Consider the following 18,143-nt stretch of genomic DNA (forward strand, 5'->3'; position numbering starts at 1 on the left):
CATATTGCTCAGCTGGGAAACAAGTATTTAAAAGCCATACCCAGGGGTGCCTGGGTGGCGCAGTCGTTAAGCGTCTGCCTTCAGCTCAGGGCGTGATCCCGGCGTTCTCGGATCAAGCCCCACATCAGGCTCCTCTGCTGGGAGCCTGCTTCTTCCTCTCCCACTCTCCCTGCTTGTGTTCCCTCTCTCGCTGGCTGTCTCTCTCTGTCAAATAAATAAATAAAATCTTAAAAGCCATACCTAGGCACAAACTGGAGGCACTTAATTTGCAAAGAAGAAGCTACTCAGCCTTCGCCTGCAGAGACAGACCTGAGGAAGGCAGAAGGGCCAGGCCACCCAGGCTGCAGATGCAGACGGAAAGGAGCAGTCTTTCCTTCCCCACACACCGCACATGCACACACACACACACCGCCCCCCAACTCAGGTCAGTGCCTGGCTCCTGGCTCCCCTCGCCCCAGAAAACCAGCACGGGTTCTTCATCCACACAAAGAGAAAGCTTACACGCAGAGATGTTTTTGCAGCAAACTGAAGGCATAGTATGAACCCAGGAGCTCCAGGTCAGGTGTAAGACTGAGGGCAGGGTCTCCTAGCCAAAGCCCCCCTAGCACAGTGCATGGGAAAGAGGGTACTTTTTGCTGCCCCTGTAGCACAAAGATATTTTCTTTGCCTTTCTCACTCCCTCCTAGTTACGCAATCCCCCACTCAACCACCCGACTCTGGAAAACAGAATTGTTTGTTTATGAGTTAGCCAGAAGCTGTCAACCAGAAAGCACCGAAATAGCAGGCAATACCCTGCAATACACACACATCTAATTTAACTTTTCACCATGCTGGAGATTCGGGGCAGGCTGGATGAACAGAATCTTGCTTTTCCGTATCCGTAAAAAGGAAAACCAAAGTCTGGCATTTTTCAAGAGCCCTCCTGCCCTTCCAGGATCTCTGTCGGGCGTTGGGGCCGTACACTCGAGGACACCTGCTCTTCTTCGGCACCCCCAACCATTCATACGTGGTGGGGGTTGGGGAGGGCACAATATGAAATCAACACTTTGCCATCATCTTTAACTAAAGGCTGCCTTGAGTCACTTCTAGGAATCCTTACCAACGCTCCCACGTACCACTCACAGTTGTTTTTCCACGTGATGAATGAATAACAAAGCTTTTATAAACACCAAAATTTCCATGAACCAAATACATTTCCAGTCCCAACTAATGACCTGCTTACTTCAACCAGCAGGATGCGCTCAGCCAGTTAACGGTTCTTGTCTACGGAGCGTGTCTGTGTGGGGTAAGAGCTGGTGCATGTGTGTGAATTCGTACATTCTGTAATTGCCTTTTTTTTAAGTTTAAGTAATCTCTACACCCAACGGTGGGCTCAAACTCATGACCCCAAGATCACGAGTCATTTGTTCCTCCAACCGGGCCAGCCAGATGCCCCCGTAATTACTTTTTTCTGTGATTACAATAATTCATGTTACTTTTATAATACAGATAATATTGGAGAAAAAGAAACTACTTCTGAAGTTCTTGATCACCTGCCCTTTCCTCTTCTCACAACCCCATCAAAACCTGGGACTTTCTAAGGGTATGTGGCCATAGTGAAGTGCGTGGGTTTGACTGGCATGGCCAGAAGGACTCGCATCTCTCCCTCTGTCCCTAGTGCTGCAGGCAGACCTCGCTCCTGGCTGGCACCCCTTGCTGCCCACTCTGCCTGACACCCCATCCTGTGGCTGTGCTGCACCTGTCATCCCATTGTCCCCTGCAGCCACCTCCAATGCAGCCTTTCTGTCACGAGATTCTGGCACCTGAGCCCGAGAAGGAAGTGGTGAGGAGGCTAAGGCCAATGCCTGGTATCAACAGGTGGTGTCTTGGGATCCATCCAAATAGCCCCAGGAAGCAAGGGACATTTACAGCTAGCCCATCACGCTGACTCTCCTCTGAGTCACCCTGAAAATTCGGTTTCTGCCAGGTGACCCCTCCTGGCCAGGATAGGGCAACGTGAAGAGGTGTTTGTCCTACACAGCCTCTGGGCGGCTAGGCAGACGCTCACCAAGGCCATGATCAACCTGGAGCCAGCCTGGCCTTCAGGACCTGGCTCAGATCATGGGGGCATATGGGGCAGGGAGGGGGCAGCATTACCAACTTTCACACCCTTCCTCCCTCCCTTCCCATCTGGGAAAGGTTTCAAGGCTCCAAGGGGATGGGTCCAGACACCTGGAGGGACGTTATCGCTACCCAATAAAGCTGGAGCTGATGGGGGTGCCTGGGTAGCTCAGCCGTTAAGCATCTGCCTTCAGCTGAGGTCATGATCCCAGGGTGCTGAGATCAAGCCCCGCATCGGGCTCCCTGTTCAGCGGGAAGCTTGCTTCTTCCTCTCATACTCCCCTTGCTTGTGTTCCCTCTCTCACTGTCTCTCTCTGTTAAATAAATAAATAAAATCTTAAAAAAAAAAAAAAAAGCTGGAGCTGATTAGTCCCCATGACCCACACTGTACTCTGTGGACCCAGCCCAACAGAAAGTTTCTCCACACACAAGTGTGCTCATAATTATATGATGTACACACGTGTCTAACATGGAATTACACTTAAGATGAATGGTGCAGAGCGGGAACTAGGAGTTGTTTCTGGGTTTAAAAAAAAAAAAAAAGAATTCTCCCTTCTCTGCTGGAGCCTTAAGGAAGCCCAGAGAAAAACAGGACCATAAACCAGTAAACCAGGACACGGTGAACCTTGGGGTCCTATCCAGCCTGGAGGTTTCTGTGGACAAGAAACAACTTCTTCTCCAGCTCTGGGGTAAAAACAATGGAGCTAAATTCATTTCAGGTCATTAGTGTTCCCAAAGGATGAAGAGGGAGAGATAAGGACAGACAATACTGCACTTTGTCCTTCCACAGGCTGCTAAGACCTTTCATCTAGGGCCCTTTCAACAGCCCTGTGGAAGGGCTTTCTCGAGTTTTTCTCCAGCTGGTTTTCTCTTGGCCACGGACAGGATTTCCTGCAGGTTTTAGGATGACAGCACCCAGAGATCTCCAGAGACAGGACCTGCTCTAAGGATGCGGTGCCCCAGAAACTTATATTCCTCTGCACTAACTAGAGGCCAGAACATGCCTTCTTCCATTCTCCCACACACTTTCATCAAGACGAGCATGAAAATCAGTTTGGGAAAAAGAAGCTCCATTTCCACTGGTCTTTCTTTTAAGAGACTAATGCATAGTGTTAGAGCTTGCACCTCTATTTAAACATATTGACGTAAAGGGAAAAAAAGAAAAACTAGTGAGAAGCCAGAGAAGAGAGAAACGCATTGCAATAGACCAAAAAGTTTTCTGTGGGTTTTGTTTGTTTTTAATTCAGAGACATCCCCACCCCCACCCCAGCTGCCAGCCCTGGGAGGCCAGAGTCCACACTGGTGGCCTGGGGCCAAGCTGTGTCCATGTGTGTCCTCGGGCTTTGTACAGCCAAGAGCTACATGACCCCAAGAAGACCCTGATTTACTGGGAACCTCCTTCTTTGCCAATGATTGCCTTGTACATTTGGGGTCCAGGCCCTGCTGGCAGAGCGAACTTTGGGGCAATTTGTTTGCATTTTGTATGCAAGTCACACAAAACAGAGTTGAAGCTCTGAATATGGACCATGGACCACCACCACCACCACCACCACCACCACCACCACCACCCCACCCCCAAACACACTTTTTGCTCTCTGTTCTAAAGCAAAGAAGCTGATTCCTATTCAAGCACGGCCTGAGCTATCCGGACAAAGCACTGACTCCCAGCACTGCCCACACCCCAGGACATGAGGCCCACCACGAACGACCACAGAAGCCAGACGGAGCGAGAGTCGAATCTGCCCCAGCATCTGACAGGGGTCAAGCTCAGAGCTGTCACTCAATAAATGCTTTCTGAAGGAATGGAGCAGAATGGCATTCTCGAGGAAAAAAGGAAGAGAAAAAACAGGATAAAGGACAGGATAAAAGAGAAGCCTGATTTCAGAGCAACTGATTTGATCCTCGGAGTGTAGGCAAAATCTCCCAAGCCCCAAGACAGGATGGAGGAGCCCACCCTGGGGGCACCTCCAGTCTCAGGGGTCCTCACATACTGCCCCTGGCTGGCTCATGCACCCAGGACACGCAGCAGCAGTTTCCAATCCCCGCCCTGCCCCTAACCTCCTGGGACCCTCCCCCCAGATTGTTCCCTTTCTCCCCTGAATCTTCAACCTGCCCTCTGCCCTGAACTTCTTTACCTGCACACAGCTTTAAAAACGTTCTAGACTACCCTACTCTGAAATGAATCTGCCTTCTTCTCTCTCCTCTCATCTCCCCCGACTATCACCTTCTCTGTCCTTCTCCCCTCTGCATCCCACCACATTGGCTTTTGCCCCTGACTCTACCCACGCGTTAGGTAACAACCCCTAAAGAACGAAATCCAGTATTTTCCAGGACTCTTCTGACTTGTCAACCCCACCTCTCCACGAAAAAGACCTCTCAGCTTCCTGGACACTGCAGCCCTTCTGGCTTGCCTCCCATCCCTCTGCTTGCCTCTTAAGTGAAAGCATTATTCCCTTCTGTCTTGGGCCCTCTCACAACACCCCAACTGTCTCCCATACTAGTGCCCCCCAAAGCCGAATCTCCAGCCAGGATGCTCTCATGCCTGTCAGGTCTGTGGAGTGGACCGCCCCCCGAGACCACCACTTGGATATGTCAGGGGGCCCTCAAATCCACCTGCCCTACCCACACCAGCCTCCGGGTTCCCCCACCTCAGTGACGTGCCTGCCCACCCACCCAGACACCTAGGGCAGACAGTCTGGGTTCCTGTCATCAGCACCTTCCCCACCACATCCCGTCCATTAGCTCTTCCCATCCCTGCTGACACTGCCGTTGTTCATCATTCTGACCTCACTAGGATCCCTATCTCGAGTCTGCACCCCCGGTTTGAGTTAGGGGTGCGGGCTGGTGGTTAGGTTATGGATGGTGAGGCTGTGTTCACACAGCACTTTGTAACTGACCGAAAAGTCATCGATGGTATCAGAGTAGGCAGCAGAGATGATGGAAATTTCAGGCAGCTAAACCCCCAACACCTCCGTGACCTCTCCCCTATCCCCAGATCACTCGGCTTTCTGGGACATGAATCTTTCACATCTGGTCCTTCTCGAAACACTCGAATGGATCCCTGAGGTTCCCTGGTTCCTTAGCAGGATGCATGGCCCCAAAAAGCCTCATTCCCACTTACAGCTCCACACCCTAGAGGGTTCGCTCACAAGTGTTCACAAGTCATGCCTTCGCCCATGCTGTTCCCTCTACCTGAAGTGCTCTTCCTCCCCTTTTCACTGCATAACATCTACCTTTCATTCGGGAGCATTTGTTTGAGGTCAAACGGGTTCAGATCACAAATCGAGGGAAGGTTCAACGTGAACACCTTTTAATATTCTGGTACAAAAAACACTCTTTGGGCTGGTATGATGTAGCACAGCGATCATTACAGGAGCTCCTTTTCAAAACAGATGTTTCTAATTGTAAACCAGTGTTTCATCTTATAATGAACCCACAATTCTCCTACGACCACCAGAGAAACTGCATCTAAAAACACCCAACCGTGCATCCCTTCCCAGCTCCCCTGCCCATAGGGCCATCCCCTCTCTTTCCTGTGCACATCCTCCCCTGGAAAACCTGTTCTGGAAGACTTGGGGATAGAACCCTCACAGGTGTTCCCTTCCCTCTGTCATTTCCCCCAAATGCTGCTGTGGGTCCAGACTTCCACCTGTTGAGAGAACAAACAATTCAGGAAGGAAATGAAGTCCCAGGAAGAGACAGCAACTTGCTGGAAACTACACAGGAATTTTGTCAGGGTGGCAGTCGGGTTCTGGGGCCTTAGGACCAAGATCTAGGGATTCCCAGGCCCCACCTCCTTCTGCAATTCCATGGCCTGTGATCCTCTGTCCCAAATGCCACACATAATTAGAAGTTATAATCCTGTAATTCCATGATGACATCTTTGAACTTAAATATACCTTAAAACTACTCTCTCTTCTTTTTTTTTTTTAATGTTAAAAGCAATTTAACCGAAAAGAATTTTTCCCACTCTAACCTCACCTGTTTCTTGTTCCCCTCCAGTACTGCCCATCCCCTGGGGCCACTGCTCCTCACCAAAGAGCAAAAGCCCAAAGGCTGTGTCACGTGGAAGAAGGAAAGGTGCCAAGTTCATTTACCTACTGGATAGTTAGACTTTTAACAATTAAGAATTGATTGTCCTGTGGGAAAGAGTTTCACTTCCCTATTTATAATTACGCACTCTGCCTTCTGTCCTGTAAGTTATATAAAAAAAAAAAACAAACCCACCACACAACACAATCTCTCAACCTACCCAGTCAAAGCTGGCCAACCTCCAAAGGCTATTTTTAGACTCTCTAGAACCTCCAAAGAGGCAGGGTGGAAAGTGTCACCGTGTCTTTGGGTTCGAAAGCATCTTTGTACTGCAGGCCTGGCCACCTGCGGGCATCTCGGCGTCCCCACCCTGCAGGCTGCGGTCGCTTTTGAGGGACTGGGCTGCCGAGCTGTTATCCCAGGGCGGGTGCCGCCGGGTGTGCCGAGGGTCGCAAGGACGTACCAATCTCCCGCGGAGCCCGCACTCTTTGCGGGTCTCTCCAACAATCAGATTAACCCGTTCTGGCATAAAATGAGCAGGAGCGAGGCCGCGCCCTCACGTCTGCTGCGCGCACTCCCTCCCAGGCGACTCCGGGCAGAAAAGGGGGCAACGCCCGAGGTCACCTCCCACCGACAAATCTCCCCTGCCTTCTGAAAGTCTAAGAAGCAGACACTGGAAGCGTTCTGGAGGCAAAAGGAGAACGCCAGGCCACCTGGGGTGATCCCTTTACCTCCACCCGCGCCCCGCCAAGCGCTCGAGTTTAAGGTGGGCTCCGGTCCCAACGTGCCGCAAGGCCGCGGGCGCCCCCCAAAGTAGGCATTGATCCTTTCCCCAGTCGCGCGGGATCGCCAGCCGGGGCGGTCACGGGCACCCCTGGCCCCCAGCCTCCGCCACCACCTGCGCGGGGCAGCCCCAGGCACCCCTCCCCGCCCCCAGCCCCGGAAGCCACCTGCACTGTGCAGCCCGGTACACCGCCGCCCGAGCCCTCGCCCGGAGCCTCTGCTCCGCCCGCCCCAGGCCAGTGAGCCCCCTCCCCCTCCCGGCCTGGTCGACCCCTGCCGCGGACTCCCGCAGCCCCCTCCGCAGCCTGGGGGCAGGAGGTCTGGAGCTCTCCGTAGGCTCCCCGCCCACCCGAAGCCGCGCACCTTCCGAAAGTAGCCGTCGCTTTCCTTTTCCAGCGGCTGGGGGGCCGCAGGCAGTAGCGCGTCGGTCATGCTGGCGGTGCGAGCGCGGAGGGCGGACTGAGCCAGGCTCTGCAGCGCGTCGGCCGGGGAGGGCGCCCGGATCCGCCCCCGTCCCGCCCCGCCCGTGAGGCCGCCCTCCAGCCCCGCCCCAGGGCAGGCCCGAAGCCCTGGAGTCCCGGCCCTTTCCGCCGAGACCACGCCCCCTGCCCCGCCCCGGCTTCGGATTGGCCCGGCGGAGCCGCGCCCCAGATCCGAGGCTCGCAGCGGGCAGAACCTGGGCCCCTGGGCGCCTCGCTCGGTTTCTGCGAGCCTCGCGGCCCTAATCTGGGCTTCGATACTGTGTCAGCTCTGTAGCGCAGAGGAGGGCCGGGGGTCTCCGAGGCTGCAGCAAGGCCGGAGCTAGGGATTCGACCCCTTGTCTGGAGCCCCGGGAGTAAACGCTATGCGCGGGGATGAAGTCGTGGACCCTCCCTGAAGGAGCACGGACGCCGCGGGGACAGTAACCAAACCCGACACCACGCAGAGGGCGCGGCGGGAGTGCTGGACCCTGGGCCGAGCGGTCAGGAACAGCTTCCGGCTCGGGAGGACCCGGGCCCGAGTCGGGGACCCTGAGGGAGAGTTGGCTGCGCCTCTGTGGGCCTCAGCTGGGTGACTCAGACCTTTTGGCGTGGCGATCAACCCCATTATTCCCCCACCCTCGCTGCAGAGACTAGGCAGATTCACTGGAGGTCGCGGGCCTCGCTGGGGGGTCCCCAGAAAGAGTCTCGCGCCGCAGAGACTGGGAGGATGTCCTTGAGTGCTTTTAACTACCACTTCGAACCTCAGTTTTCTCAGCTGCAAAGTGGGGTCAGATCGTGCTCTCTCAAACCGGCGGAAGGTATTGCGACGAAAGTGCATATTAAAGCCCTAAGGCTGGGGTGTAGAACGCGTCTAGTTTAGGAGTGAAAGGGGGACCCCTGGGTTCACACCACCCTCTCACCCACCCACCCCCCGCTGACCCGTGGACTCCGGGGGCAGATGCCCGGCGAACACAGCGCCCAGACCCTGAGGCCGGAGCCGGAAGCGCCCCCTGGCGCGTTGCCACGCCTCTCCGCGCGGAGGTGTTGCCTACCCTAACCCCCTCCCCCAACCGAGGGAGGCTTCGGCGCAGTTGCTGCTGTGTTTGGCCTTCGCCGTAGATGCCGCAGGTAAAACAGACCACAGTCTGCTTTCAAAACAAGCCAATCATTTCCTTCTCTTCAAAAAAAGGGGGGGGGGCGGCGGAGAGAAAGGGGGGCAAAGTGTGTGCATCAGGGCTTGTTCAAGAGTTTTCAAAATAGTGGCAACAACGAAGGACAAACGATCAAGCAAATGTAAAACAAAAATAAAAATCAAAAGAAACCAACCACACAAACAAAAAAACCAAGAGAACTTCTAGAACAAAAAACCCCTCCTCACCACTGCCTGCACATTCTGAGATGCAGCGCAAGAAAGGGAGTTTCCATAAAGGACTGTTTTAATTCTAGGAAAGAACCTGAAGAGTCCTAACCAGCTCAGGGCTAGGACAGGTGTGTGGGAAACTCTGACTGATGGAAAAACTCCCCGTCTCTCTTAAGGTCAGAAATGAGTATTAAACTAATGTCAGCATATGTTGGTCATCCTGTAATAAATCCATTGCCCTGGAAACGCACCACGCCAGCCCTGGGAGTTTAAAAAGAGTCTCTACCGTTTCAAGGATTCTAGGGTGGCAGGTCACTCTCTTACAAATGTACTGTCACTACTGCCAATAATAAAGTTAATAACAGAACCGCTGCTCTAGCCATTGAAAGTTCATAGACTCTATGTTTCACTCTTATGACCCTTCAGCAAATAAAAGGATTAAATAATCTTCATTTGACCCAGGAGAAGACCAAGTCTCAGCAGAGCGAAGGGGTCAAGGGCACACTCCCTGTTAGTGGCTAAGATCGGTTTGGGTTCAATGACTTCAGTTATTTCCTATCACCATGAAGCTCCAATTTCCTTTACAATTTGTCACATATATGTGTCACTTGCACTATTATTGACTTAATAGCCTTCCTTAAAATTACTCACTTTATGGGTTGCCTGGGTAGCTCAGTCGGTTGAGCTTCTGCCTTCTGCATGGGTTGCGACGCGGGGGTCCTGGGATCGAGTTCCGTACCAGGCTCCCTGCTCCTTGGGGAGCCTGCTTCTCTCTCTGTCTCTCATAAATAAATAAATTAAATCATTTTTAAAAAATTACTTTATTTAAACAAGCTTAATTTGAAAAGACAACTATGTCATTACCATAAGTGGGAAACCAGGGATATTTTGCCCTATGGGGAGATACACGTAAAAGTGAATGGGGGCTGCTCGTGGGTGGCTCAGTCAGTGGAGTGTCTGACTTCTGTTCAGGTCATGATCTCAAGGTCCTGGGATGGAGCCCCACGTGGGCCTCCGCTGCTCAGTGAGGAGTCTGCTTCTCCCTTTCCCTCTGCCCTCCCCCTGTTCCAGTGGTCTTTCTCTCTCAAATAAATAAATAAAATCTTAAGAAAAAAAAAAAAGTGAATCCAGGGGCACGTGGGTGGCTCAATCAGTTAAGCGCTGGGCTGTTAGTTTCCGCTCAGGTCATGATCTCCCCACTCAGGTCATGATCTCTAAGTCAGGGGAATGAGCCCTGCGTGGGGTTCCTCGCTGAGGTGGAGCCTCCTTGGGGATTCTCTTTCTTCCTCTCCCTCTGCCCTCTGCTCTCCCTTCACAGGCCTGCACTCTCTCTCTCTCTCTAAAAAAAAAAAAAAAAAAAAAAAAAGTGAATATAAGAAAACGAAAATCTGTTATTTAATATAGCCTGACACCATTGCCCTCCTGAGCTCCTTTTTTGATTAAAAAGGAAGAACAAGAGAAAGAGGCATAATGTTAAAAACACACCAGCCCACCCTCGGGTGTCTCCTGGCATCCTCAGAGGAAAATGAGCACTTTTCTGTGAGTCCCAGCAGGCCACGTTCATGAGCCATCTGAGAGTCACTCCTTGGGGCTGTGCACGATCAAACATCCCTAGCATTCTCATGGCTCATTGCAGGGGGGCCCATGGCCCGAACACCGTATCTCTGATCCCACCATGATCAGGAAATGAGAACTGTTGTTGCTGACCCAGCAGGATTTGTCAACCCGCTGGTGGTATGCCTCATTAAGAGCGGCCAAGGAGCCTCCTCCCCTGCCTCCATGCTCCTAACAACAACAGCAACAAAAGCTGGGGTGGGAATTTCTGAGGTAGGCAAAAGGTTAAAATCTGAATTGCAAACAACTGGTTTTGTCAAGTCCTCTTCTTACCCTCCGGCTGAGGCCAGTGGTTCACTGTCCAGGGACCCAGTTCGTCCAAGTAAAATGCAAATTTCACCACCTAATACCTGCTCTTCAACAAAAGGAGCATTGGCTTCTCTGACGTCCATCTCCTCTTGGAGAATCCTATGAAATTCACCAGGTTAAAAGCAGAAATTAAAAGGTAATCCTGACATGACTAAAATTCATTGTAAATTATAGAGCAGATTTTGCAATTTTTATGTAAAAATTCTTAGAAACTGAAGCCATATGGTGCCATGGAAGTGTACCAACTGCTGAAGGCCACATCAGGCTTGGCAGGCTCTGCGCCTGAGTCACCTTGGCCAGATCCTTTAACCCCTTGTGGCTTCAGTTTCCCCAGCTATAAACTATGGTCTTACATGCAGCCGTTGTTGACTGCACGCTTACTCTACGCCAGGCACTGTGCTATGCACTTTCTGTGCATGTTCTCATTCGGTCTTCCCGCAACCCTAGAAATGGGTACTTTACCATCCCCATTTTACAGAAGAAGAAGCTGAGGCTCAGAGGTCCCCAGCCTGGTAAGCGAGACTGTCTCGTTCTATATCACACACAATGCTCCATTACACTGTTGCTGTGATTTAAAAGGAAGGCTACTTTGGCATACGGAGAAGAAGTGATTAAGGATTAAAAGAAATGAGTGACAGAGGGCAAAAAATGCCAAATATTTGTGATAATGTGGAGCACCCAGAATCTCATACATTGAGGAAGTATAAATTCGACCACTTTGGAAAACTGGCATTTTCTAAATATATCTAAAGCAAATATATGCCTAACTTGTGCTCCAGCAATTCCAACCCTAGGTAGATAACTCACAGAAATGCGTGCATGTGTTGTATTCATCTAATAAGACATGTACAAAGATGTTCATAGCTGCACTTTTCTTTTTTTATTTTATTTTATTTATTTATTTATGAGAGAGAGAGAGGCAAAGGGAGAAGTAGGCTCCCCGCAGAGCAGGGAGCCCGATGCAGCACAATCCCAGGACCCTGGGATGACAAACTGAGCCGAAGGCAGACGCTCAACCGACTGAGCCACCCAGGCACCCTGCGCTTTTCAAAATAGCCCTTAACTAGAAACTACTTACATGCCCATCAAAGGTAGAATGGGTAATTGTGGCATGATCACATAATGAAAAATTTTACACAGTGAAAATGAATGCAGTACTATTACAAGCAACAAATATGTTGTGAGCAACGTGTCTTACCCACAAAGATATCATTGAGCAAAAGAAGCCAGAAAATACTGTATGATTCCATTTTATATAAAGTATAAAGCAAACAAAAAATTATATAAAGTATAAAGCAAACAAAAAACAATAAACATTCTGGGACTATTGCTTCTGGGACTCTGGAAAATTTCTATTACTTGACCTGCTTATTGTTACATGGATGTGTTTACTTTGTGAAAATGAATAGAACTTATGATTTGTGCACTTTTCTGTATATATGTGATATTTCTTTTTTTAATGATTCATTTGTTTGAGAGAGAGAGTACTTGCTTGCACGCATGAGTATGCACAAATGGGGGGAGGAGCAGAGGGAGAGAATCTTCAAGCCGACTCCCTGCTGAGCATGGAGCCCGCCGTGGGGCTCCATCCTATGACCCATGAGATCATAACCTGAGCTGAAACCAAGAGTCTGACATTTAACCAACTGAGCCGTCCAGGTGCCTCTATATGTGATATTTCAATAAGAAAACTCAATGCAGGGGTGCCTGGGTGGCTCAGTCGGATAAGCGTGTGCTTTGGCTCAGGTCGGTTCTGGTATCGAGCCCGGCATGGGGCTCCCTACTCAGCCCCGGAGCTTGCTTCTCTCCCTCTCCCTCTGCCTGCAGCTGCCCTGCTTGTGCTCTCTCTCTCTCTCTGCTGAGTAAATAAATAAAATCTTAAAAAAAAGAAAAGAAAAGAAATCTCAATGCAGAAAAATGAATGACGCCAATTCCAAAAAAACGTAGATCAGGTTTCTTCTTTGTCACGGGTGACCATCCCACTGCCAGCGCTGATGTATGGACCACGAGGAAGAAATTGCTCCATACCCAGGTGATTCAGCTCATCTTCCTATCTGCAATTTCCTGATAAGATCCTGAGATTTGTCCCTTTTTGTGTGTCTAAGTAAGAAAGGAAGGGTCTGTGGTGTTCAGACTGCTACAGTTTGCATAAAACACATGTTGCGTGTAGGTTCCTGTTGCCAAGAATCAGGAGTATGAGTTTGTAAGGGACCAGGGTCCCGGATGGAGCATCCGGTCATCCTAAAAATACCCAGGAGACAACTGAGAGCCACTCTTTGAGGAAGCTACAGGGAGTCTGAAGCGCCCTTGTTCCCCCAAACCTCAGTGATCAGGAATCAGAGAGTGGTTATTACCATTTTACCGAATGTTAATGATCGTCAAGAATCTAATTAGGTAAAATTCTCAATAATGACTTTATTGGGTTTTTCTTGCCTTGTTAAAAGCTATAAACTGTAAGAAAATAGGTTTGGGTAATTTAGAAATAAAATCATGGACCTTCATGATTTGTTTGGGTGTATGGATTTACCCACCCATCTTCTTTACTGTCAATGTCTACATTTATTTTTTTACTTTTTTTAAAAAAGATTTTATTTATTTATTTGACAGAGAGACAGCTAGAGAGGGAACACAAGCAGGGGAAGTGGGAGAAGCAGGCTTCCTGCTGAGAAGGGAGCCCAACACAGGGCTCCATCCCAGGACCCTGGGATCATGACCTGAACTGAAGGCAGACGCTTAACGACTGAGCCACCCAGGAGCCCCTGTCAATGTCTACATTTAGCCTCATAATGACATTTGATGGCCAGATGACTCTGGGGCCCTGCAGGGCTTCAAGAAACAAAAAGATGCCTTTCCCTTAGTAGGTTGGTTCACACTGATGCATACATTTAAAATCAGAACCAAGCCACTGACATAAAAATGTTTCGGAAAAAAACCCCTAGGGATGTAGCTAAAAGCAAAAACTCAAATGGCACAATTTTGTATACCTACATCCCTTCTACCCTGGTTTCCTTTGCTCTGTGGCCACCATTGTTACTGGTTTCTTCCGGGAGTTTACTGGAGATACATAACGCATATCGTAGCATATATGTGGATGCATCCACACTGTGGATATAAGAGCCACAATAAATTTGGCTATTTGTGTTTTCTTTCCATATTACTAGCAGCACCCTGTGTACTCTGTCTCACTCCTTGTTTTGCTCATTTAACAACACATGTTGGAGATCATGCCTCATCAGCATTTTTTAATGCCTTAGGCTATTCCATCATACAGATTGTCCAGCTACCTGTTGCTGTTAGCAAATTACCCCAAATCATAATGGCTTAAAATAAGAACTGTTAGTTTATTGTTATCTCTCAGGGTTCCAGGAGGTGACTGAGCTCAGCCAGGAGGCCTTGCATGCAGCTGCAGGCGGATGGTTGCTGCAACTGGAGTCATTTTGCATCTCCCTCACTCAAACATCTGGCCATGGATGCTGTTGGTTATCCGGGACCTGGGCTAGGTCACAGACCTACACATACCCACTCCTTGGGGCCTGGGCTTCCTCACAGCAGGGAGGGTGGTTTCCCAGGACCAGCATCCCAAATTGAATCTGCAAGTTTCTTAAAGCTTGGGTATGGGCGATGTAATGTGACCACTTTCACTGTAATCTTTTGTTCAAGCAGTTACGGAGCCTAGATTCAAGGGGAGGGGACATAGACTCTGTTCTCAATGGGAGGTGTCAAATAATTCTGTGGCTATTTTAAAAATTTGTTTTCAAACATCTTTTGTTTTTAAAGTCATGTACCATGATTTATTTAACTATTCATTCTTTTTTTTTCAAAATTATTTATTCAGTGCTTACTATGTGCCAAGCACTCTTCTAAGCTCTGAGGATACAGCAAAGAAAATAAGAAAAACTGGTCCAAATCAATGTTCTTGTGGAGCTTACAGTTTCCATGCAGAGAGAAAGACAATAGCCATAATAAGTAAGTATATCAAATTATATGGAGTATTACAGGTGATAAGTGTTGTGGAAAAATATAAAGTGGGGTAAGGGGGATAGAGAGTGTAGCAAAACGGTTTAAAAAAATTTTTTTTACAAGATATTACTTATTTATTTGAGCTAGCGGGAGCGAGGAAGCCCGCGGGCTAGGCAAGCATGCGCGGGAGCACGTTCTCCTGCACTAGGGGAGGGGCTGAGGGCGAGGGAGAAGCAGACTCCCCACTGAGCACAGAGGAAATAGGGGTTGTTTTTAAAATAGGGTCAGAGAAGACTTCACTGAGAAAGTAACCTTTGAGCAGATAACTGAAGGTGAGGGAATGAGTCACGTGGCATCTGGGAGAAGGACTTTCCAAGCCAAGGCAATAGAGAACGCAAAGGCCTTGAGATCAGAGGGTGGGTACCTGAGTGAGTGCTCAAGCAACAGCCCCACTCCCGGAGATTCTGTTTCGGAAGCCCTGGGGGATGGATAAAGGGAATTTTAACAAAATCCTGGTGATGCTGACTCATGCCAACTTCTGACCCTCATTTTGAAAACCTGGGCTTCCAGATCTGGTTTTCATCACAACCTCACCCCTTACCAGCGGGGCTTCGTCTTTCCTTCCGTAAAAAGGAGTTTGGGGGTGGGATAACAGCACCCCATTTGAGAGATGGTTCGATCTTTAGGTTCAGTAGGGACGTCCTGAGCGTCCTCACCCCACCTTTCAGCAGCCTTTTACAGGTCTGTTGGCTTTCTGTTCCCTTTTCTCATCTTTTTTCTCTTTTTAGTATTCTTCCCCCTTTTTTCCTTCCTTCCTTCCTTCCTTCCTTCCTTCCTTCCTTCCTTCCTTCCTTCCTTCCTTCCTCCCCCACACTCTGTCTCTCTCTTACTTTCTCTCGAGTTGCCTTAACCATGGACATCGGAGTTCCAGTGTCTGGGAATCCTTCCAGAGGCTTGGGAGGGGACTCCACCCATGCAAACCTAAGAGTGATATATACAAAGTGCGTGTGCATGTGAGTATTTGGAAGCACAGGCACTTTCCCAGCAGGTGACGGGGTGGGGGTGGGAGTGAAGGTGGGACGGGAAGTAGCCGGCAGCGGGAGGGGGTCGGGGGCCAACGCGTGGGGGCGGGCAGACAAGCAGAGCCCCAGACCCGCGGCGGGACTTCTGGGTGGCTTCTTCCAGGGACCTTGTCCTGACCGGCTCAACACGGAGCTAGGATGGGATGTCGTGGCTGCCAGAGCCTCCGAGGCTGCCGGGTCCGGCTCTCACAAGTCGGGTTTGAGAACTTCCAGGCACAGACCTGGGGCGAGAGGCAAGCCTGCCTGCATGTTTCTGCACCTGCACTCACAACCTGACTTAGATTCGCGGAGGAGAAAGGCCTGAAGGCTTTTGGCCCTTCGAGGCTTCCGTAGCTAGGGGGCGGGGTCCGGAAGGAAGCAGGATGGCGGCGCTGGACAGTGACAGCGATGAGGACTTGGTCAGCTATGGGACAGGCCTGGAGCCGCTGGAAGAAGGTGCGGGCCACATGGGTCTCTGGGGTCTGTGAGAAACAGGTCCAAGATTCGGGGCAAAAAGCTAAACCCCGTGCCGGGCCTCAGGTGGCCCCGGGAGCAAGGCTCTCTCGCTATTGGTGTCTGGAATAGAGACGAGAGGGACGTGCGGTGTGCTTTCGGAGTACTCGCGTTCTGGAGGGATGGATGAGAGACCCTGAAGGGTGGTAAACAGAAAGATCACGAAACAAGCTCGTGTGAGGACGGGCGGTGGTCTGGCATTGTCTTCCGAGGAGAGAACGTTTGAGCTCAGACTTGAAACAGGGAAAAGAACCAACCATACGAAGATCTGTGTAGGAGAGCATTTCAGTTAGAGGGGGCAGCAAGTGCAACATTTATGAAGTCAGAGCCAGTTTGGTAAATTGAGGGGCAGGCGGGACCGGTGTGGGTGGAGCCGTCTGCACCAGTGGGAGACTGGTAGAGATGATGTCAGAGGGGGAGGCAGGGGCTGCATCTTCTTGGTATGTAAGGGTGTTTGGATCTTATACTAAGTGTAGAAGAGTCATTGCCGAGTTTTACACAAGGGAGAGATGTATAATTTTAAGATTATTTCGCCCTCGATTTTAAGAATAGGCAGGTTGGGGGTGGTGGGGAAGACTGAAGGAGGGAGATTAGCAAAAAGACCTCTATAGATGATGATGGCTTGGACTGGAGTGTTAGCAGTGGCGGAAATAAGTAATGTAGAGGTGTAGGTTGAAGGCAGAGCCGACCCGACTTGCCGCTGAAATGTGGGGGTGAGTGCAAGGTGAAGTAAGGTTCTCTCCCATGTTTCTGGTCTGATCCCTTAATGATTCAATTTGTTCACCAATGTATTGAGTGCCCAGTAAGGGCTGAGGGCAATGCTAGCCCTGTGGGAAGGACCAAGGAAGCGTGGTGGCTAGGAGTTACTTGCAGGCCTTCTGTTGCTGGGATCTTATTTCCCACCCTGACCACATCTTGCCAGGTTAGTTGTACTTCTGTACTTTCCACTGATGACCCTTTCGTTCCCTACAAGCAGTTCTAATCATTAGAAACTTTTGCTGGACACTGGCCTTCTACCCTCTGCTTACAAAAGACAGAGGGACACCAGTCTCCTGAAAGCTTCTTATGTGTTTGAAGACAGCTCTTGCATTTCCTCTAAGACATCTCTATTCTACACTCAACATCCTCTAATATATTCAATTTAAAGTCCTTGAAACCCCAGTTTGTCAGAGCCTTTCTCCAAGTATGAGACCAGAGTGTGGGTAGAGCAGGGCTGCCATTGGTATGGCCTTCATTCTGGACTGTAGTTCTTTATTTTTTTCTCAAGATTTTATTTATTCATTTGAGAGAGAGAGAGAGAGAGAGAGAGTGAATGAGAGAGAGCAGAAGCTGGGGGAGCGGCATGCAGAGGGAGAAGCAGACTCCCCACTGAGCAGGGAGCCTGACGAGGAACTTGATCCCAGGACCATGGGATCGTGACCTGAGCCAAAGGCAGACATTTAACCAACTGAGCCACCCAGGTGCCCTAGACTGTAGTTCCTTAATACAAGCTAAGATAACATTAGCTTTACTGGCAAACGCATCACCTCATGATCTCAAAGAATCTGTTGATAAAGATCCTGTATTGGAGGAGTTTCAAATCTAGTTGAGAACAAAAGTACAGGGTTCGCAAGCGCTACCTTATATGATGTAGACAGGATATAGCCTACACAAGCTAACAGAGAAACCTGAGAGAGCAGGATGGGATCCCTTGAAAACTGGTTACATTTTGCTATGCAGGAAGAGGGTAGGGGTTAAACATGCATGGGTGGAGGTTATTACAGCCAGTTGGGCAGCTGTTTATGCATTTCTATATTTCTGGTCTCACACTCATTTCCTTATGAGCGACATATTGTAAGCCATCAATTATTTGACCTACATTTTTCAATTCTTCCTCTTCAGTGATGCACAGATTCAAAAATGAAGCCTAATGGCCTAACCTTGCTTTTGAAATAGAAGGAAGGAGCATTG

General features: G+C 49.8%; 2 protein-coding genes across 2 annotated transcripts in view; one reads left to right on the forward strand and one right to left on the reverse strand.

The window, feature by feature from the left end:
* The window catches only part of RHPN2 (rhophilin Rho GTPase binding protein 2), a 57,958-nt gene extending 50,562 nt beyond the window's left edge, over positions 1 to 7,396 (reverse strand). Inside the window, exon 1 of the mRNA XM_045796168.2 lies at positions 7,279 to 7,396. Within this exon, the coding sequence (XP_045652124.1) occupies positions 7,279 to 7,347 (69 nt within the window). The 5' untranslated portion in view covers positions 7,348 to 7,396. The remainder of the gene's footprint in view (positions 1 to 7,278) is intronic.
* An 8,624-nt stretch (positions 7,397 to 16,020) lies between these two features.
* The window catches only part of GPATCH1 (G-patch domain containing 1), a 41,018-nt gene continuing 38,895 nt past the window's right edge, over positions 16,021 to 18,143 (forward strand). The window contains exon 1 of the mRNA XM_045796170.2: positions 16,021 to 16,136. Within this exon, the coding sequence (XP_045652126.1) occupies positions 16,064 to 16,136 (73 nt within the window). The 5' untranslated portion in view covers positions 16,021 to 16,063. The remainder of the gene's footprint in view (positions 16,137 to 18,143) is intronic.

Source organism: Ursus americanus, chromosome 21, assembly GCF_024610735.1.
Source record: "Ursus americanus isolate L20-20 chromosome 21, mUrsAme1.1.p, whole genome shotgun sequence".
NCBI classification, from domain to species: domain Eukaryota; kingdom Metazoa; phylum Chordata; class Mammalia; order Carnivora; family Ursidae; genus Ursus; species Ursus americanus.